Genomic DNA, 23,662 nt, shown 5'->3' with positions numbered 1-23,662 from the left:
CAGTTTATCAATGTAGCCATTTGATGTCAGTACATCCAAAGGGAAATACATTCTTGAGGTCTTTGACTGATTGTTTGGTAACAGGAAATCGACTTGGGAAGACCCACTGACGAGACCTAGCAAATTTGACCACAATACATCGTGAAACATTGCTTACATCTAATTATTTTAGTAATTATTAAAACAATGGTAAGAAACAAAAAGCAGAACGGACCACAATTTGTTATTGGAAATTGCGAAAATATACACTAGAAGCATGAATAAGTTATCATGGAAACCTTTTACGATTAAGTAAGAAAAATAATGTTCAAAAAGTAGTTTTTTGAGTAAACAAAATCTTAAGGAAAATTAAATCACAATAAAATAGACCTGAGGAAAGGCAGGACAAAATACAGAAGGAATTAGTAAGTAGAAACGAGACATAGCATCTCTACAAATTATTTGTCTGTAGGACAACAATTGATCACTGCATTTTGACGTCGACGTAGATTCCAATTAAGACAATGTGCCAATCCACAAAACCAATCTGTGACCTGAAAAAGTTGAAGTTCATGGTGAGATAAAGATTTTGGAACCACAACACAACTTTTAGTACACGTAGACTCAAACTAGTTTATTTCATTTATCTTCCGTTTAATTTTTGATGCATTATATTATACTACGTACTATTATTTAGTGATATAAGTAGTTTCTAGACCCACATTCAGATCTAGATTGTATCAGTGACTTTTAGAAGAAGCTACGTGATAAGCCCATTTACTTTTTTGAGTGTAATTATGTTTCCACATTTTATGGTCACTTATTTTCAGATAACAAAACATTTCTAGAAATTTCACTTATGCTATTCAGCTCTCCCAATCCCACAAACATAGAGCGTAAGTCATCCTTCATATTAACTGTCGATTGCCGAGTTTAATACCAGTGTATTGTTTCATGTTCACAGCACAAAATTTAAACTCATCATTGACCACTTACCTTGAAGATACCATTCCCTCTTGCTTGTCTCTTTAGTTGTTTAACCAAAAACTGAACAACTCACGACTCTTAATGAATCAGTTACTAATGTTTATTCTGGTTTCTATGAAAGAACATTATTTCTAGTCAAATCTCTTTCGACCACGGAATTTTTACCTACAGCTTGACTATTTGAGTAAGAGTTTTTACGCGGATTTGATGTATATAAAAAAGCTAAACATTCATGTGGAATAAGTCAGTATAATTCTATGACAGATAGACCGTTTTTGAAATAGAAATGGAAAAAACTGTTACATAATGTCTCTTTAAGTTATTAATTCCAATCGTAACCAATATTGTTTATAGCGAATAGGGAAGTTACAAGTTAATTAGTAATTTCAATGAGAAAAATAACATAAATGATATTTTTACCATTATATTCTTGTGAACGTGATTTTATGTAACGTTAGGTTAGATGTAATGTTGATAAAGTTTTTATTCACATACCTGAACTAATCAATAAGTATAACATAATACGTTTAGTATATATTAAAGGTTAATTTCATTATTTTCTTTTTAGCGAAACTATCTAAGAGAATTATAAACACAATACATAAATTGTTAGTGAGAAAACAGCCCCCGAATGCCCCGGTACGACCGAGAGTGGGGAGAGTAAGCTCTCCCTCTCGAAATACTCGCACATGGCCACGCGTACATAGCTTCTGCCAGGGAAGTTCTACTCACTGCCAACTCGTGGCATTATTGTTGTTTACGAAATTCAGAGGACGAAAAGCGAATGTCCGGAGCTTTAACCGGGTTGGTGGACACGGAAAGTTCGCCTAAGGGAGTCAGAAAACTCTGATTACAAACCAATGGTGCACATGGGCTCTAGTATCTTGAGGGAACAAATGACGTATGAACCAATCGTTGGTCACCGGCTACCATGGGACTGTATCTCCTTACAATGCTCCACTGCCTTGTGGATCAGATCTTTAGGTCGAAGGCTCCGAGTGTGGGCCCCTAAGAAAACCACCTGCTTCAGTTTGGGCATCCGGGCAGTATCACAGCCCTCACAAAAATCGAATGAGATTCGTGTGGTGAATATGTATCTGGTGCCCCTTTGTACCAATATTTGTTTAAATAAATAAATAAATGGTAAGAAAACAAAAAAGTAATACAAAATATATCTAATTTAATCAATTTGTTAATAAATCTATACAAACATGAACTTAGTGACAAGTGAAAATTTAATATCTAAAGTATCCTTTTGGTTATAAACAATTAGAGTATTTATTAATACTGAACATTATTATTTAGGTAAATAAACAAATAGTTCAGATAAGTATATTAATTCTGTGTACTAGGTGAAAACAATCCATTGGTCTATAAGTATACAATAGTCAAAATATAGCTAAAGAGTAATTATAGTATGAAGTTTTATACATTAAATGAGTCAAACTGATTAAACTATTTAATAATCGAACAATGAATTTAACCCTATTAACTCATTAAGTTTGTTCAGATAAATAAGTAGTAATTGATAGTTCTTGACTAAAATACGTGACTAACGGAACACAAATACGTTTAGTATGTATATAGGTGTATGTAGTTCACAAATATCAGACGTGTGGATTTAAAATCAAATTAATTTGTATAAAATTTGATTTCAGTTGACTTTAATACATAATCAGAACAAGTCAGATAGACGGTTACACATAGAATGATTACAATTGTGGTAATAAAAATGATAAATTTCTCTAAATATAAAACGAAGTTATTTGCTTTTTTTTTAAGCAGACGATTCAGCTGTATACCATCACCCTTTAAAACGATTTGGTAAAGGATGTTATGATAAATTTTGATAATGTTATGAGATAATGAGCTTTATCAGAAATATACGACATACACATATACGGAGTGATTGTGATTGGCAAGTTAGGATATCTGAACATGCACCAAAATAGGTGTAGAGACAAATAGTGACCCACTAAAAGCATATAACGAATACTTATCTGTTTTTATTGACAAACGCATGGTTGAATCAGGTTAGAAAATAGGTCTTGACTCAGTCTTTGCGGTTTTTGTATGACAGTTATCACGATTTCTTTGGAGCTTTAGTCATGTGAAACTTCACCATGCACAAAACCACTATGTGCTTAAAAACAATTTGCACTGAAAACGAATCTACAATGGTAACATTGGTTTAATACCTCGAGTGGTGTGATTCATATTTTTCTTCATCGTTATCGTTATTTTATTAATTTTCTGATCTGTTCAGTTTGACTTTGATTTTTTCTAACAAATTAATGTGTGATTAAATTGTTTATAATCTATTTCACTAGTATATCACATCGTTTTGATAAACTGCGTCTTCCTACTTACATTATCAAAATTCATCAAGGGGACGAAATGTTTCAAACGTCATGAGAGTAAAGAGGACTACAACTGAGGTTTATGTAGTCTTGTGTATTCATACAACTATATTGTTTAAGAATGTATAGCATAACACTCAATATAATGTTTATCAAAGACACATTTCAAAAAAGACAACCTTAAATTAGCAATTCATACCTCATTTTCACTACAAAGGCATGGAACAGGGAACGGTGAAGCACTCACTAAGATAACATCACCTTTATGCAATAAATTTGAGTGTCGTGAACGTCCATCAAAAGAAAAGTGTACAGTTGAACAACGAGCTTTACTGGCAATGGAGATTTCTAATTTTATGGATGTAGGAAGAACAATAGCACGTGAACTTAAAGCTAATGAATTGATTGGTGTTAATACTAGAGCAGGTACACATGGATGTACCATACTAGCACCAGCTGTCATTGAATAAGCTGTACTTCCAGTAGGTGTACTTATAATAAGACCTGAAAAAAAAAACAAATCAGCCATGAAAAATTAATTACTTGATTAATCGAAAAAGAATAAATTTGTTTAAAAAATGAAGCGGACAAATAAGTAAACATTTAAATAAGAATACCATATATCAAGGTAGTCTTTAGGGGTTATCAAACCAAATGGTATTTCTCAACAATTTTAATAGTTTCGTAATAGATATTTTGTACAATATATGATTTTATGTTGTAGTGGCATATCTTCGAAATAATTCCTAAGGCTTAATATTTCACTTGTTTTGATAATCGTCATTAAATAACTCCCAACACAACTTAGATTTCAGGAGATAATACGAAGCGTTGACTACAGTTTAATATCGTACAGTCCAGATTACAAGGCCACAAAAACGAGTAGAAATTCGAATGCGAACGAGTACAAACGAATATCAGCGAGCAAATAAGAGCGAATGAACGGGTAAGATTCAAGAAATATATATATGTGGGAAGTGAATGAGCCATTAGGAGATTTAACCTAGTCAGAGGGATATGTGAGTAGACTGTCACATGTGATCAAGCATATAGACTGACAAGTTTCGTACGGGGCGGGGTGGTAGGCTATAGAACCCATGAATTTCTAATATTCACAGGTCAATAAAGTTTAGGGATTCACTTACTTACATCATAGCACCTCACCTACATTTGAGTCTGTATTCGTTTAATTTTGTCAAGTCATTCAACTAACTTGATTAACAGACAGTGTTATTCCAATTGTAACAATTTGTGTATCTTGGTTTTACTTTCATGTTTGTATAAAATTTATTTTAAAAACCCCACCCCCGCTACTCACCTATATCGTTTTCTCACAAATCAAGTCAATTTAGCCGGCTAAAGAGATGTCTATTATCGGATCCATAAAAGTGGTGTATTTGGTTCGGCAATATCAGACCTAGTCAGAGTTGCTATCACCCGTGTTTGTTTCAGATAGTGAAGCTGGTTTGATTTTCTGAGAGATGTTCGCCGACGTAGGATTTTCAACGGAAGCGGAACGTCTGAGAACTTATGAGGATGTGACTTTTTGCCATTTCATAATACGAAAAATTTATCAAAATCCAAATGATTTTTACACAAAATATGTATGCAATAGGAAGGATCACACTCATTAACCAACAACTCAAGCAACACGACGATTTATTCAGAAGTAAATTCTTTATCTATAGGTCTAGACAATCTGTTGGTAATGGTTATGAATACTATATATTTGTTCGGCTGATAGAACGCTTTTATGAAGTATCAGGATGGTCAGGGAGTCATAATGACTGTGTGTAGAGTTGTATGCACGTGTTATATGATTCATTACACGATTACATCACATTACAAGATAGCATGATTCATTCGGCGTTGTAACAAAATGAGAATTGTATACCAAATTTGTAATGAAATTAATAATACTTTACAGGTAAATATTATATTTCATTGTAGAGCACACATGATGAAATTATATGTAATTACGGTTGTACAGTTTAAGAAAATGCCATTGTCCGAAAGAATATTTTCTTCAATGGAACGTCGACATTTATTTAACTGTTTCCGTGCTTGAATACTTTAGGTACATCGCTTTTCTATCTCAACTTTTAAAAAAGTGGTAATACTTACTTGTTGATTAAGTTAATTTGTTTTCAGGTAAACTAGTAAATACGATCACTATAAACTTGTGTTTATTAAGAAAGAACTTTCCGATTCGTTCTCATGTACAGTGCATTTACCACTGCGATCCTATACAGCACAATTTTGGCATTATACGTGCAACAGTTGATAAATGAGCAATTTTAAATATCTTTATTTTTATCTCATTTGCACATCTGGTTATTCAGTCGACATTTAAATTATGTTTCAGTATATTCTTAGCAGGATAATCTAAAAATAACTATACATAAATGAAAAAACTTAGTCCGGTGTCTATATGATTGACGATAATAGGGATTATCATTTTTTTTGTCTAAGTATTTATTCCCCAGGATAATCTCTTTCAATATTGTTTATTTATGTTTAGTAATGATTATCTGATTTCATTTAGAGTTCAATGAAACCGATAAGTCTGTGAATCCCTAAAACCTTTACTCTCACTGATTATTGAAATAACCCTAAGAGATTTTAAGAATTAGGTACTTTAATCATATGACAATGTATCCTTAAATATTGGGTGATAATAGTTGTAAAAATTGTATTTGAAATAATCGCTTGTCCAAACACATTAAGATGTTGCTTTCGAGTACTGTACGACTATGAAACGTGGTAGATTAAATGAACTCTTTGTACGGGTAAGTGGTGTACAAAACTCAGATTCATTTCAATTGAGATTACAACACATTTTCTTGCTATTTACTGTCGCGCCATGGGCCTAGATGATTAATTTCATCAAATGTACTATTACTTTGACAATAAACAAAACGACTATTACGTAAGCATCTAATGTATTCACTAAATTCTTAATTTCAGTTATATGCAAAAATACACATTTTACATTTCGAATTTTGTTGGCATTCCACATCAAATGACTTCAAATCTCGCTACACACAGAATTAACTGTTAAACATGTTTGGACAAGCATTCAGCATTAACTTATTTTAAGCCTTTCGCATCGTTGGTAATTCACATTTTCATTATTAAACAGTTAGCATATTCGCATAAAAGTTAAATACCATTGTCTTAATTCATTATTAATTAAAGTTAGCTACTTTGAGAATTTATTTTTCCAGATAGATGGGCCGACTGAGACAACTGTTTATAAACCTGTGATTAGGACCATCCAATGTAAATGAGGCATTATGATTTGATTCGATCACTATGTATGTTAATAACGTTGGACTAATCCGGATAGAAATAAGGAGAAGGGAAAGACAATTTAGATAGCTATATTGTGAAATATTGTAGCATCACATTTACACTCTAGGCATATTTATAGATGCCTGGAATGAACGGTAGCTAGAGGAATAACTAACTTACAATACATTGCCTATATTTACATCCAGATTATCATGTTGTATGGACGCATTCTGTGGTCTGTTTAACTTTGTTCGCCACATTATTTTTTCAGTGTTTTGGTGTGAATTTGTCAATTCAAAAACAGTCTGTAGAGTGTCCCTGACATTTGAGTATTTTCAATATTTTTCTATGTAAAACTGCGCACACAAAAACCTAGTAGTGTGTATTTGAATTAGTGAATATTTTGGATGTCCGTACCAAATAAACTATTGATGTTTGCTTTGAATACTTATTGACTTATTCAAACAACCATGTTGATTTATAACTAAATTAAATTATATTCCAACATTTACCCTGAATAAGTCTTTTCCCCTGTTATTTACATGGTCAGTGAGACAAAAATGAAGTTAGACAGAAGCTACTGTATCAAAAAACAAAACTCGAAATATAAACTCATGCACAAATGGGAAACCGTCAGATCTATCTGAAGGTTTCAACAATGTTGAGAAGTATCAATAAGTGTTCAAGAAAAGTTTAAAATAACCAGACAAAAACACCTAAAACACTATGAAATTTGTTTATTCAAAATCAATTCAATAAATAACAGACTGTAATGCTATAAAACTGTATTGTCATCTATAAAACGAAAACTGTTTCAAAGGTTCATCACAAGAGAAGCTTTTTATGAACAAGAATACCAAGGTAATATAGAGTGTGACTGGTCAAGCTTTTTGAGGGTAAAGACGGAACAAAAGAAAGTTCGAAAGAAAACGAGAAACGTGAAAGTGAACAAAACTTTAAGTTCTCAATTCAATAAGATTTTATTTATTTCATCTTCATGTAGACAGTCACGTAACACCAAAAGTCCTCAAACAATACATGTTAGCAAAGAGATTAGTGTATGAAAAGCTTTAAATGGTTATTGAGTTTTAATAATTTCATTCACTTGTTTTCTTCATTCAGGAATAAGGAAAATCAGAGAATGGTCAAGAGTAGAATAATAAAATGTTCAATATATATTTAGAGAGGTAAGCAAACAGAATACAAGCATTTCGTGTTGGCGAGATTGGTTATGAGCTTTAGCCTATCGAGTTATGTTGCTGTGTTCATAGAGTATCTAATACACTTAATCTACTTAGAAGATAAGTGGGCTCATTGGTAGTATTTACTTTAACAGTTAAGGAAATCACTTTTCCAACAATATGCAAGATGATGTGTACAAGGGATTTTTAGATGGTCGAATTGTAAATAGAACGGAAATTGTGTATCCTAGTAATTATTCTTTTTAGTTGAAATTGAAAATGCGTTTTACACAGACAAAAGTGTTAACCTTAACTGAGAAATACGTAGTGACTAGTACTATGTCAAGCCCAAATTGGTTATTCTAGTTTCCGGACAGACCGATTTATTTATCCTTCTTAAGTCACATATTGACCTTGTCAATTATTCACTTACTGACCTTAACTGTTTTTATAAGAATGTATGCATGTCCATTGTTTACCATATTCATCACGTCTTCAGCTTATTTTTGTCTGACTATAAATATTGAACAACATATATAAGTGAACAATATTGTTTTTGATTAGATCCTCATCAGGCTTTACTCTAACATACGGTAATACTCATATGCATATACGAAATGATTAAACCAATCAAGGCAGTTTATGATTGGGTCACGTTTTTATCGAATGGAGTTGGTATGTTTACCTTCTCAGGTCTGCTTCTACACTTCGTTTATTTTATTACCGGTCTGAGGTAACGGGTTTAAGAAACATATGTATCCAAACTTCATCCTCGTACTTGATTTATTTTATTCTGTTGTTCACCAATATGAATTAAATCGATAAATAAATACGAGGGCAGGTGACATCAATATTTCGTTAAAATCATCATCACTCGATCAGATCGTAGTCAGAACAACAGGCCACAAAAAAACTAAGTTTTTATTTTTGAAACTCTAAATAATAAATAATGAGAATCAATGATAATTGACCTATAATTTTCAACATTTAAAATAAATAGTTCCAAAAACATTTGCCATAAGTTTGTGTGTGTGTGCATGAGAGAGAGAGAGAGGAAGTAAACATGGAAAATTTATTTAAAACAAAATAAACAAGTTGGTCTTTATACCAAAATAAAATATGTTACATTGATTCAATTCAACACCAAATTATTTTTAAAACTATAATTTATGTGCAAATAGTTTAAATTTTTTAAAAAAAATAAAGGTTAGAGAATAAAGTAACTAATTAATTATTATCTATATTTATATAAACATAATAAGTCCTATGAACTTATTCGTGCTCGTAGAAGTTTATGGAAAGAAGTAGCCAAAAATAATATAATAATGAGGAATAAACAGTAAACAAACAATGAATACGGATTAGTTTATTATGGATGAATAATTTTAGTACAATTACATACAGTTGTTTTATTTCTGCTTATTAACATTATCGGAACACCCAATTGAATTCATATAATTCTTGATAATATTCAGAATAATAGTTTGATGGTTAGTCGGTTGGTTTGATGAGTCGATTTGAAAACTCTTCTACTATATTGATATATACCCCCAAATGCCCTCGTACGGCCGAGAGTGGGGAGAGCCCGCTCTCCCTCTCGAAATGCTCTCACATAGCCACTACCAGGGAAGTCCGACTCACTGCCTTATCGTGGCAGGGGGTCGTTTACGAAATTGAGAGGATGAAAAGCGAATGTCCGGAGCTTTAACCGGGTCGGTGGACACGGAAAGTTCGCCTAGGGGAGTTGGAAAACCCTGATTACAAACCAGCAGTGCACATGGGCTCCACGATCCTAAGGAAACAAATGGCGTATGAACCAATCGTTGGTCACCGGCTACCATGTGAATGTATCTGCTTACAATGCTCCACTGCCTTGTGGATCAGATCTTTAGGTCGAAGGCTCTGGGTGTGGCCCCCTAAGAAAACCACCTGCTTCGGTTTGAGCACTCGGGCAGTATCACGACCCTCACACAAACCAAATGAGAATTGTGTGGTGCATATGTATCTGGTGCCCCTTTGTACCAATATTTATGTGTTTAAATAAATAAATACTAGTTAACAAACTACATTGAAACAGGTCGAGTGCTGTAAACTTCCTGGTTACCGTAGATTATAAACTGTATTAATTGATTTATTTATCATTGGTAATCACGGTATGTCTAACTATAATGCTGCTCTACTCAGTGGTTTATGAAACGACTGTAACTCTTACAAAGCATTGATGATTAAATAAGAGCAACATTTACATATTATTAAAAGTTTAGTGGTTATCTTATGAGTCTATTGCAAACTCAACTTTTGTTTGACATAAAGATATTTTGTTGGTGCTATAAATAGCATTATTCAGGTGAATTTCAACACAAAATTTCTCAAGTTATGCTTGCAAATAATAAGAGATTATGCGTAACTGGAAACTTGTAGAGCGTATACTCTCATTGAGACTTAAAGAAAAATTATCCAACATTGAAGTATGAGGCATTTGTACTGAACTGTTTAAATTTTTAAATACCTTTATAATCATAATCAAACTAATTGCATGACCCAGTAACACACATTTAAAATTCAAGCAAATAATCTAGACGAGATCTTAATTCAATTTGACAAAATAAAAGTTGAATCTTATATAAAATACTTGCTCCTTAAAACTGATTCACGAATATCTGAGTATAATTAAGTGGGACTGAGTTGAACGGATAGAAGGCAATAGAATAAATAGTATAATATAATTAATTCATACAATTTTCCCATAACACTAAGGAAATCACTGGGTTTTATGTTACGAAAAAAACAAAACGAATTGGTTGGTAGGTTTATGAATGACCTAATAAAAAATTATATTTAATCACAAAGTACATCTTCACAAGAAAGTAATAATAATAATGGGCAAACCTGTTTCATTTATTTCTCTATGTTAGAATTACAGTAACTATGGGATGGTGGAAAGACTTGAAAATTTTAATGAACAATTCAAAGTATATTTTGAGATCAAAGGAAAAAGAAAGCAAATATAATTATGTAACTATGTGTACATCTAGGTTTATACACAGGTAATAAACTGTTGACCACACCGATTATAATCTATAAATGATAAGACAGAGGTAGCTAGTGTGATTATTTTGTTGAAAATGATACCACAATTAAAAGACAATTTTCTAGGAAGGCTAAATTTAAACTCATAAAAAAATAAAAATCATTATATGCACCCCCCAATCCTCAGGTTTAATTTGTTTATTCTGGTTGGCGTTTTCTTAGCGAGGTTGTTTTCTACGGAATGAGGTTGCCGACCCCGCTCCCAACCTTCCTCCTTTACCCGGGCTTGGGACCAGCAGTAGCCCTAGAAGAATTACAGGTGGAGTGAGTAGTTGACCTTTAGGTTCGAACCCCGCTTCGCTTACTCTGTTTTGGGCAATCAGATAGTGTCATTGGCCTTTCCACTTAGCGTATGGCTCATGCCTAAGCAACTAACGCTTAAGTTAATTTAGATTTATTGATTATTAAAGAAATAGTTATGAATATTTTTATATCCACTTGATTGCAAGTTTTCATTTAACAAGAAGTAATGAGCACAGAAATTTGAGAATATTCACATGATAAACAATACTTTATTAAACAAATCGATGTGAATCTTCTGTAAATCAGAGTTTCTTATTGCTTTAAAAATATTATTTCTCAGACAAATTCAATAATCATTTCTATTGATACTAGTTCATCGATACTTAATATCCTGAATTTGGAAATGTAGACCACTGGATTATAACTCATTAGTCTAAAGATATCATGTTATGAAAATTGGAGCAATGGTTCACTAGTTAATACGTTTTGACTTTCAACGAATAGGTTGCAGATTAGCGTTGCCTCCTCCACCTACTTGATCCTGGGCAACCGGATAGTATCACTAGTTTTGTGTTGTATGGTACTTATGTCGACAGACATAAGTATTATGTAACACCGATCAGAAGTGAAATGATGGCCAAAAGAAGAGTGAAAATATTGAATTGAAGACGGAACGGGAAACAAAAAGGAATTGATAATTGGAAGAATTATGAAAGATGTAAAGGACAACTGATGTAAGATGTGCAAATGAAGTATGTTATGTATGGTTTTTATAATTTACGAAAACACTGTAATTTTGCACTAAAGACTAAATTCATTTTCCCCACCAAGTCTTCGTCCACTACAGTTTCAACACAAAGTATGACTGGAAGCCCCTATTACACGAATCTGTACTTCGTAAATGGGTTACACTTAAAAATTGAAGACCCTTATTTCAATTCGTAACGAGGTTGTGGGTGCGCAGTAGTGTGGAATCACAAGATAGGACGAAGTAGTTGTTCAGCACTCTACGACTTTTTAACGGTTTACCAGCAGAATTCATCATGGGATATAAAAATGAAATAATCTACACAACTAACCAAACGAATAAGTATAATTGATGTCAAGAGGTAGCTAAAAATTAAAAAAAACCACAGAGTCTCTATTGAATTTCGTATCTATGGAACAAGGCCAGATGAAATATGATAAAACACTTTCGACTGACTTAAAGTAACCAAACGATTTCTTATTGTGGTTTTCCAAAACTAGTTCATGAAGAATCAGTGATTAGGTTGAGGTTTATGGAAATTGTTGAATTTTAAAGTATACAAAGTAAACTGATTTGATTTAACCAAATATTGAAAGCCAGGGTGCAATAGACAGCCATTTCGTTCCAGTATGGGACTACTCAATACTATGTACTCACAACCTTGCTAGGAGTCGAACCTAGGACCTTGAAGACTCATAAGGAACGCTTTACCTTTAGACCACTGTTTGGAAGAACAATGATTAGCATTCCTAACTTGAATAAACTCGGAACATTGCACTATCGCCTACTGGTACCATTGGTGGATAAGTGTCTCACACCACTGGTCATGATTTAGCTTTAGAACTTCAGGAATTCCCTTTCGAAAATATTCAAGATGCGTCCAGCAAAAGTAATACGTGGTTAATTAGTGACCAAAGATAGACAAGTACCAAGTGTATAGATTATTATTTTACCCAGCAGATTAATTTTCACTCTGGACTCACTGTGTGACGAGGAATGCTAGGACTTGTGTAAAGAAAAACTAGTGTTGATTATTTAATTGGTTCGCTACTTTCAATCTGACAGTGTGTCTGTGCGTAAAACATGATCGATTATCGTGGTCTAATTACTTAGCATCGCAATCTGATGTGTCCCACGAGTTGATTATTTGTATATCGTATCTTAGAACAATATTATTATTGTATTATACATTGTCAAACAAAAAGCTTATTTTAAGTTACAACAAATCACTAGTAAACATATGTAAACTACAGAATTCGAAAATCTCCACAATTCCCTGACACTAACAGTAATCACGAGTTTGATTGCACTACAGATTCTTTTGTTCTTGAAAATAAATAAAGTAAGAAAAATATTCTAGTAATAATGCATGTACATTATTAAGTCAAAAACTATAACTGATAAGAGAAAAGTCCTAAAAATTTACATATGCTACTTTTGCATAACAGTAATCAAGGGATTCAACAGAAACGACATTGCAGTCCCTAGATTTTGTTATGAGGTTTTAGAACATTCCAAAAATGTTACTACTCATGAATAAAATAGTTCAGTAAATTAAAAATTATCTACTTCACTCTATCACTGAATTTGATCTTTGCTTTATAAAGATAGCTTATGAATAATTACAGAACATTTCGACACGAGAAATTATCTGAGGACATTATCTAGTATCTCATATATGGCATAAATATGATGGAAAATTTTTTAAACATTCCAAAAAATGTAACTTTAATCAAAATAACGACGCATGAAAAGAGAAACCGGTGAAAAAATGTGATAACAATGAAGATGAATAGTTGATGTAAATGAACTGTACTTTCGAATATTACTACAAAAAAGCAGAGAAGTGATCCCGTCATTGAATGCAAAATAACTTTGTATAATTCCCACAACTCCTAAGGATATATGAATTGGATTTGTCTATAATACTCGATGATCATTAGATTGTAGTTAAAGTCATTTTGCATCACACAGGATCCATAACTTCGGTAATCAGAGATTTGGTAGGTTATAATATCATATTGGTACATAAAAGTCTGTTTTAGCAGAAATAATAAGAATAATAACTCCAATTGTATATCCACAAACGTTAATAAAAAACTAGATGTTTGCTTACCATCGCCTTCCACAGTAGTTACTTCTCTACCGTTCACCTTAATGAGGAGATCACAGATAAATGGAGAAAGGCCACGATCAATAACTAGGTCATTTAGGAACTATGATACAAAGAAAACATAATAATATGTTTTACGAAAATAATAACAAATATACGAAAGTTCAATAGTGAAAACAGTCAACTGCATGGTGATTTAAAATGTGAGGACAAATACTACTAATAAGACAATCTACATTCAATTTTAAAAGATAAAAATTTCATATACAATGGATAAATTTAAATCTTGTCATATAAATATACCGTATGGTTAGTACAGCCCTAATTAGAGTGAATAGTATGTTTTTATTTAAGTCCTTGAATTTTATTTTACCTGTTTTTACTTGTCTAATTTAAGCACGAATTTGATTTTGTTAAAATTCTCGGCTGATTTTCTTTGCAACGTTTTAAGTGCTTCGTAAGTGCATCATTTTCAATTATTTTTGGGCTCATTTAGTGGGTGAGTACAGATCATTAGATGGTAATTTGCAGTGAAGATTTTATTTTGACAGGTTTGAGTTATCCGCAAATGTTTGCCACGAACGTATCAATATAGTGAAGGAGACAAGCCGAAAAGAAAATACAAATATAGTAAAAACTAAGGCTTGAAATGAAGTTTTCAGTAAAAAATTACGCTAATATCTAACACTAGACTACTAAACGGATGAAAAAGTGACCAGAAGTGTTGAGAATGACCGAAGTATTGCACATTGGAAACGTTGGAGGGAGTCCAAAAAGAATTTTCGCAAATAAAGAAAGCATATGAAAGGAGGAAATTTTTACCGTATCTTCTATAGGTACATAGACACAACGAGGAATCTCTTAAAAGAGTTCATCAGTCTAAGTTAACAAGCTGTTAGACGTCAAAGCAGGAGAAGAACAAACTACGACAAGATGAATCGTATATAGTACGCTGTTGATAAATGGCAAATAACTGATGACGGAGGAAGACTATATGCAATGGATAAAACCTTAGAGCACTGAATTCCAACTCAGAATGGATGATGAAGACGGCTAATCGAGATAAATTAAGATAGGGAACGAGAAGAGGAGAAAATAATACACAAATATGTAGAAGATATAATCATCAACTTGATTAAAGTTATGACTACATACCTGGTATAATAAAGGTTAGAATTGTTCGTACGTATCAATACAACATTGAGGGAAAGTATTGAAGAGAAAGAAAGAATCAGATGGTAAAATTCTCGATCAAAGAGCCTCGCAACTAACGGTTATCAGTTATTTTAATTCAACTGTACATATGTGGTTCAATACCCTCTTCCTAAGTCAAAGGAAATACGAATAACAAAAACAAGGTGCTTCTGATAAACAATTCAAAACGATCTACCAAGACGTATGAATTTAATAGTAATGTAAATTGACATATACGAAGTGTAACAATTAAAATTATGAAACGTGTGATTCGAACTATGTTATGATTTTTCTTACTGCGACCCAGATACTCTTATTGCTTAGTATTCTTTGGACACTAATTCACTCGACAAGTCCCTAAATCAGAACACGGTTGAACGGGAACGTAATTATATCCTAAATAAACAAAAGTTGAATGAAAGTATGAATCACAGTGAGAAAAAACGTTAGTTTATTTATACTTTTTATACAAGAAGATTCTACAGTCTTCTCCAAGAAGTGACCAATCAGCGTGTCTCAACACAACCCTCCATGGAACATGTTTTAATCTAATTTATGTCTTGCTAACAAACAACCTATTTAAATTTATAATTGTTTCTATAAGAAATTTAAGTCATGATTGCTTGATTGACTAGATGAGAGAATATTCAGTTACAACATAATTTTATTGAATACACCAAATGACTTTTACAAGGCTAATACGAAGTCACACTAAAATCAAGAAATAGTTTCATAATAAAGGAAATATGTTTTATAAAATAAGAATAATAAGCACAACGAGATAAAGTGAATACAATTCAATTTTGTGTCCTCTGAAACTCCCGAATATGCACTGATTTGTACAGATAAAATAACGTAGGAATTTGAGATTATCTTGCCTATTTATCAGTAGGAAAGTAGTGTTAAGATTTACTCAATGACTTGTATACGTTACATGTCTCTTCCTATGGCACGGCTTCGTAATTTGAGGCCATTTAGGATCATATTCTTCGGTATATGTTCTGAGATTCTTTTAGATGATACTCTCTCTCCGTTCTTTCAAAGTACACGCATTTCTAGATACAGGTAAGTAGACAATTATAACTAGAGGCAACTGCAAATCTTTTATAAAAGTTCATTTCCCTGAGTAGGCTTTTTGTGTAATATGAGGTCATTTAGTGTGGAAACAGAAAAGGTTAGTGAAATGCTGACATCAACCTAGATGAGGCCTATTCTGCACCCTGAGATTGTTCTTTTTTAATGACAACTTAACAAATACATTCTTTTTGGGAATAGTAGCTTGTTGTAGCATTTTCTTTGTCGACTTAAAGTGATTATTTATAAACTTTAGGAAATAATTAATGATTAAGGGTTTTTTAATAATCCCCGCTTTACTGTTAAGTGAATCTCTGGGACAATATTTTGAAAATACTTCTTTTATTCGACGTTGGACAAAGCCGTCAAAATGAGAATATCACTTCATGAAGGAAGTCACATGGTAGATAAGACATGAAACCAAATAGTCTTCATTTTTTGTTATGATTAAGTCGAAGAAATTTATTCTATCTTGTAGTTCGCATTCTCAACTGCGTTTTAAATTTGGATGAGGCGAATTGAAACATCTTAGTAACTGGTCAGCGTGGTCTATGTTACTATATATGATAAAAGAACCATTAAAATACGTCAAATACAACGACTTTGTCCAATCACATCTTTTAGTTTGAGATTTCGTAGTTGTGTTAGAAAAATATCGGGGCTAGTGAACTGGTTGTGGCTACACCTTCTATTTGTGCGATAAGCTACGATTTCGCAACTCTAGCTTTAAATACAGCTGTTATCGTATTTTTACTTAACCCGCTAACTAGAGTAAAAAGTTCAGTTGTTGTATAGAAGCTTTGTTGATAAATACCCCTTACAATTCAGAATGGATTTAAGAGAATTAGTTATGTACCGATTACAGTGATTACAATGTAAGAAGTGAGTAGCTGTCTATGAACATAAATGAAAGTCAAAAATGCATTGGAAGTCCATGAACAGAATTTATACTGAATGAATTAATGTAAAGAAATCCACCCTGTTACGTTTCATTTGGAGATTGTATAACTTCAAAAGTTTGTCGACAATCCTTCCCATTAAAATGACTCCAGAAATTTTTTCTTCATAACAACATTAGTTCTTTTAGTCTCTTCTTCGGAAAGTCAATCCTATCAGCGTAACTGAATATAATATCAATAATCATAAACATTTATTATTCATTTTATACATTCTGTGACATATTTGACTCATATCATCTATAAAAATTGTGTTTTTTTTTTATCGAAAATTCACTGATAAGAGGTGATATATAGTCAATGTAGTTTCTTCTCGTACCTCAGATCCATTCGCAAATATATACAATCTGCTGTCTTAACACACTTTTCTTTACACATCAGATGTCTCATACGTACCACAGAAACTTTTTACTTTCAACATGACCTGTTTAGTATACAGTTAACGAGAGAGCCATGTACCTATTTATATTTGATAATTTTGATGTTTGACTATATTTTTTTGAAAAAAACTTGGACTAGATTGCCAAGCGAAACGTTGGATTTACTTAAAATTCAATCGCTGAAATTTCACAAATATACTTTTCCACTTTAGGGTCTTACATTAACTAATGTGAAACTATCCGCTCAAATTTAGACAAAAGTTCTTGTAAAGTGTGATCGATAAACAAACCCACCAATCATAACATGAAAAGCCTACCACCGCGTTAACTCATTTTGACCTTGTATGACTATGCCTTGCTTATTCACCAATCCCAATTTTACGTTTATCATAAAATAATATCCGGTTTGTTGACTCAAATTTCATATGCTCCAGTTGATGTTCGAAACAAATAAGGCTTATCAAGCCAAGTAGCTTACTTGTTCTGACTTTGGCTAAACCAAGACTCTGTATTAGACGGTCTAGAGAATAGCTTAGAATTAAATCTGTAGGAAATTACTTTTTATAGTTCTTACGTAGCATGATTTTGTTTCAGAAATTGTAAAATGATCTATAAAATACTCTTAAAAATAAATACATTAACTAAATCGTCATGATAAACAGTAACAGTAGAAGGGTAAATTCTGTTCAATCTAAGCATAATTATCAGAAAAATAAAAGAGAATACTCACATGATATTCAGTATCTGGTGTACTGGAACGTGAACCAATATCGTTAGAATAGTTAGATGCTTGAGGTTGATTCTCACTACTACAACTACTGGTAGTTGAGGTATTTTGAATGTCGAAATTATTATTGCTATTATGATTTATAACACTACTACGAATAACTTGACAACAAAGCCGAGTTCGTAATACACAATAAGATGAACCTGAATGGGATACAAGTCGAAGTAATAAAATATGAGAGTTTGTTAGCAGGATAGAACTCTGACAAGTGCATACTGAGTGCAAACTCAAATCACAGGACGCTAGGTGATCAGTACTAGTGGGTAAATTGGGAATAAAATAGATTCTTCTGTGGATTTTATAAGCACCTGTTGGGGAGATACAGAGTATTCCTCGAAAAAAACCTAGAGGGGCCCTGAAAACGCTTGGAAACATTTTATCCAATCAGCATTGAATAGAAGCTTTTCAGAAACATCTAGAAAGTGAAGAGCCACGTATTGCGTTTCTGATTGGATTACTTATCTTGCTACTATGTTTATCAGGGTTCCATAAGCCCAAGGCTATCTGAAGTGCAATAAATACCCTCAATTTTCTGTATATAGACTAGCCTTGGAGTAAAGCGTTCTTTCCACATTTCGCGCCTTTTCTCTCGTATCGTGTAGAATTAACCTGAAGTTATTAGGAGAGCTTAGGAAACCGATTCAAGCGTTCAATCAGATCTATCAACGTCCTTGTACTTTTACTACTTTACTTTCTGTTTTCCCCACTATTTAGGATTTATCTTGTCTTTTTATTTTTGTTTTGATTTAGGGGGAGTAGAGTGTAGTTCTGTGTCAAAAGAATGGTAGACGAATGGACAGTTAATAGAGATAATTGTAAATCTTCCGAAATTAGGTAACCAATTATCTGAAAGATTACATCCTTACAACTCATACACACTTATGAAATAAGGATTTTAAAAAATCAGGTTTCTGGATAATATACATGAAGTGTTTTCAAATCTTTTTCCATAGACATCCTCTGCATCAGACGGTATTTTTTAAGGCACAAAATATAAAATTACTCTCAAAATGTATAATATCCGTTTTAGTTTAAGTAACTCATACGTCAAACTATCGCAATCAACTAGCATGACACACTTCACCTTGTAACCTTAACACATACTACAAAAACTTAAAAGTTTACTGTAATGCTTTTGTTATATGTTCGCAAAATATTTAATGCGTAATAATGTCAAATTGAACCGGACTTTTATAATGCGAATAAAACTTTGTAGACGGAAAGAAATCTCACTAATGCCATGAATCACTGAGGTTTACATGTACAACAAGTGCTTTTTCTGTTGGTATAAAATGTAATTATTGGTCAATCCATGTAACGAGTGATCAATTCAGTATGACAAGTGGTTAGCATATTCAGCAATGACACATCTTATATTGGCATTCAATTTAGTGGTGTTAGGTAACAAGAAATTACATAACACTTAATGGAGTATTACAAAAAATTGTTAGATACGAGACATTTGCGTATCCGAAAACTGTAATTAGCTCATTTATTAATATATTTTGTGAGACAGTGATTATAAATCGCGGACCGATATCGAATATAACTGGGAGTGCAACGAAATATTTGGACATGCAGATAAACATTTGTCTACAATAATTGGAATCAGATAATAATGAAACGAATATCAATACTTAGTTTGGACTTGATAATTTCAATTGGAATCAAAAGAACGGTAAAAGAACTTGGTACAATACAACACATGAAACACGCACTATCGCATTGTTCTTCACCTATACATGAAAGACATAACATTATTTTTAGTACATTAGTTAACGTCTACCAATTTGCTTGGATCAACCACTTGTTGTAGAAGACGTCTCGTGATTAAATTGGATGCGTGTTAAAACAAACTCTGACCTTTATGGTCGTTCCCAGTGAATTATTCAATTTTTAAAATGGTTAACGTAGGGTCAAAACGCTTATGTCACTTAAATGGTTCCATTTTGTAACAATACAGTGAGTCTTTGATGAAATTATTCAACTTTTATGTGGAAAATCACTGATCGGATTAAACACGATGATATTTATTTACTCTGGAACACCACTAGTTGTATAAAGGTGATTGGTAGAAAAGTTTAAGTACATCAGCATGTGCAACTAATAGAAATTGTTAAAACGGTTTACGTTTAGTCGGCATCAGACAGTCTTTTCCGAAGGAAAGCGTTAGGTTGACAACTGGAGTTATATTAAGTGATAAAAGACAGAGGATTCTAAGATTCCCTGTGAACTGATTGGATAAATATAAGTTCACAACATACTTAAATCCATGAAGAGCAGAGAACAACAAAGTATGGGTGTGGTGATATTCACCTACTAGGTACTGTCACAACTAACAACTGTATACAGTGAAATACATTACAAATTATTTAGGATTTATTGACCAAATTATCATAAATATTAGCTAACCTTCAAGAACACTCTTCATTTGGTTTCTAAACATCTTGAAAGGAAACGGAGTCAAAAATCCAAGTGTGCCCAAACGGAAAGCGATTACGGGTGGAGTAATTCCCTACATGATTAGGAGGGACAAAAACCGAAATGCATATATATATATATATATAAGTTTTTGATTAAACTGCCTAAAAAATGCTTAGCACGAAATACTATGGTTTTGTATTTAGTTGCAGACTTGTTAACACCTTAAGTTTCGTCGTTGTATTACTCGTAAAGATATAAACATATGAGGTACATAGATCGCAATTTCGTACTCAATCAAAAATTCGACAAAACCTTTCTGCCCACCTTACTACTAATTGTAAATAAATGTAAACGGTGAAATGGGTGGTTGTATGAGAATATTTTTTAATATTCTAGTGTTTTTGATTTTGCTTATGATAAAAAATTATTACATGGAGCATTAGGCTTACTAAATATAAGCGCAAAGGCTACATATTAAGACAAAATATGCACCAGAATCTAGATTTGTGTTACAGTCAGTATCTAACAATTTTAAGTCAAGGTCCGGAAAGGTAACAATACTTTCCAGATGTTCCAGAATGTACAGTAACATTGTTTAAAGTCACAAATCACCAGGTCTAAATGATCTCATCCCCTTTTTAAGGATGGTGGTGACCTTCTGGTTATCTACCTAAGTTGTTTGCAAATGTCTGGTAATCAGAGAGTGTCTCAACACTCCGGAATGAGTCGATAGTTGTCCCTATCCTTAAAAAGGGTTCCACTCAAACAGTAGGGCTAGACGAGGTTGCTCAATCTCACCGTTCCTATGCAACTTCGCTATCAGTGAAATTTTCGAAACAGCTCTGATGGATGTAAGTAATGGTGGTATTATTATTATTATTATTTAAACACATAAATATTGGTACAAAAAGCACCAGATAAATATGCGCCTCACAAATCTCATTCGATTTGTGTGAGGGCTGTGATACTGCCCAGGTGCCCAGACTGAAGCAGGTGGTTTTCTTAGGGGGCCACACCCCGAGCCTTTGACCTGAAAGTCTGATCCACAAGGCAGTGGAGCATCGTGAGGGGATGCAGTCCCATGGTAGCCGGTGACCAACAATAGGTTCATACGCCATTCGTTCCATCAGGATACTGGAGCCCATGTGCAACATTGGTTTGGAATCAGGGTTTTCCAACTCCCCTAGGTGAACTCTCCATGTCCACCAACCCGGTTAAAGCGCCGGACATTCGCTCTTCGTCCTCTCACTTTCGTAAACAACACCTCCGCCACGAGAAGGCAGTGAGTAGGACTTCCCTGGCAGAGGCTATATATTTGCGTGGCCATGTGAGAGCATTTGGAGAGGGAGAGCGGACTCTCCCCACTCTCGGCCGTATCAGGGCATTTGGGGGCGGGATCCGTTGCCTGGAGAAAACCTTTTTGATCACTGTGAGGATGATGTTGTCCTACTGTGCGATGATACGCAAACCACGCAATTTGCAATTAATCAATCGGCAATTATTGTCTGTAGATATAATATGTGCTTTTCACCGAATTGCGAAGCACCTTTACAAGACTGCGAGAAACCTGTGGCTACACTAGCTCTTTGTAGTGAGCAGTTAGAAGTAGTCGAAAAGTTCGTGTATATGGGTAGCTGTGTAAGTGCTGGTGGTGGCGTGCGTGATGAGATCAATTAATGTATGGTAAAAACCAGAGTGGTATATGCCAAACTGAGTCATCTTTGGAGTCTTTGTGATGTTAACCTGGTTGTAAAACTTCGGGTCCATAATGGGTCAGTGAGAGCAGTTTTGCTCACTGCTTGTGAATACTGGCCTTTCTGAGTTGAAAATGTTAAACGACTCTCTGACTTCGATTACCATTATCTCTGAAGGGTTGGTGACATTCAAGGGCGATGCCATGTTAGTAGTGCGGAGGTTTGGATATGTGCGACCAGGCAAAGCAATGATAATTCAGTCACCAACATGAAACAATGACTTCGGTGGTTTGGAAATGTACTGCGAGTGTCGTCTCAGCGACTTCCACATCGTACATTATTTTCCGACGCTGGAACTGTTTGGAAAATGCAGACAGGTGGCTAGTACACGACATGGTGTTGTAGTATGAAAGAAAACAGTACAGGACTGTCTTCTGTTGGTTCTTCACTCCATGGTTGGAGTTCTAGAGATGGAGGGACACAGTTGACTGAGACGTTATCAAACATGGCTCGTAGTAGAAGCCAGTAGCGATCCAGCTGTAACTTTCTTTTGCTTTCTTCCAATGAATGAAAGGAATTTCTCTACCTGAAAGGATTCTGTACGATTGTATTTTCCCTAACTGAACTGCTTCTCACATTATTATTACACTCTCATACATTAATTCCTATCTACTTTTGTCTTTTTATTATAGTCACCTTCCCTTCTCCATCTCTTCACAATCTGATTATTATTGTGTGACGTATACGTGTTTTGGTGCCCCTTTATACCAATGTTTGTACTTAAACAAATAGTGTCTAAAACTACCAAAAACTGATATTACTTTACAGGCTTTATTTACCGCTTTTACCGCTTTATTTAGAGACAGTATTCGTCAATAAGTCCTTTCTGTGCACAAACCACAAGAAATTCAAAATCCGGTCCTTAAAAAGAGTTAAAATACTCAAACACATGACTATATACATATATATACCTGGAACATTGATCCAATTTGTAAAAGAGTCCCGTCACCACCAAGACAAACAATTAAATCAATTTTGTTTCGCATAGTATGATCAAAGATCTTAACGGAGCTTCTTGTATTAATTTTAGAGCAACTTTCTGCTGTATTTTCACGAAGTCCGGAAACATCATGTTCAATAGTGGCTTGTTTGAATTCA

General features: G+C 33.5%; 1 protein-coding gene across 1 annotated transcript; it reads right to left on the bottom strand.

The window, feature by feature from the left end:
* Positions 1–437: 437 nt before the first annotated feature.
* On the bottom strand, positions 438–23,550 carry Smp_094870 (putative poly(p)/ATP NAD kinase; the record flags this gene model as incomplete). The annotated part of the gene is made up of 6 exons (XM_018793625.1): positions 438–533; positions 3,526–3,830; positions 13,999–14,098; positions 18,330–18,529; positions 20,799–20,901; positions 23,476–23,550. 6 exons carry the CDS (start codon positions 23,548–23,550, stop codon positions 438–440), a joined length of 879 nt encoding a protein of 292 aa, XP_018648118.1.
* Positions 23,551–23,662: the final 112 nt, after the last annotated feature.

The sequence above is a fragment of the Schistosoma mansoni genome, chromosome 1, assembly GCF_000237925.1.
Source record: "Schistosoma mansoni strain Puerto Rico chromosome 1, complete genome".
NCBI classification, from domain to species: domain Eukaryota; kingdom Metazoa; phylum Platyhelminthes; class Trematoda; order Strigeidida; family Schistosomatidae; genus Schistosoma; species Schistosoma mansoni.
Note: the sequence above shows the minus strand (reverse complement) of the source record. Positions and strands in the feature narration are given on the sequence as shown.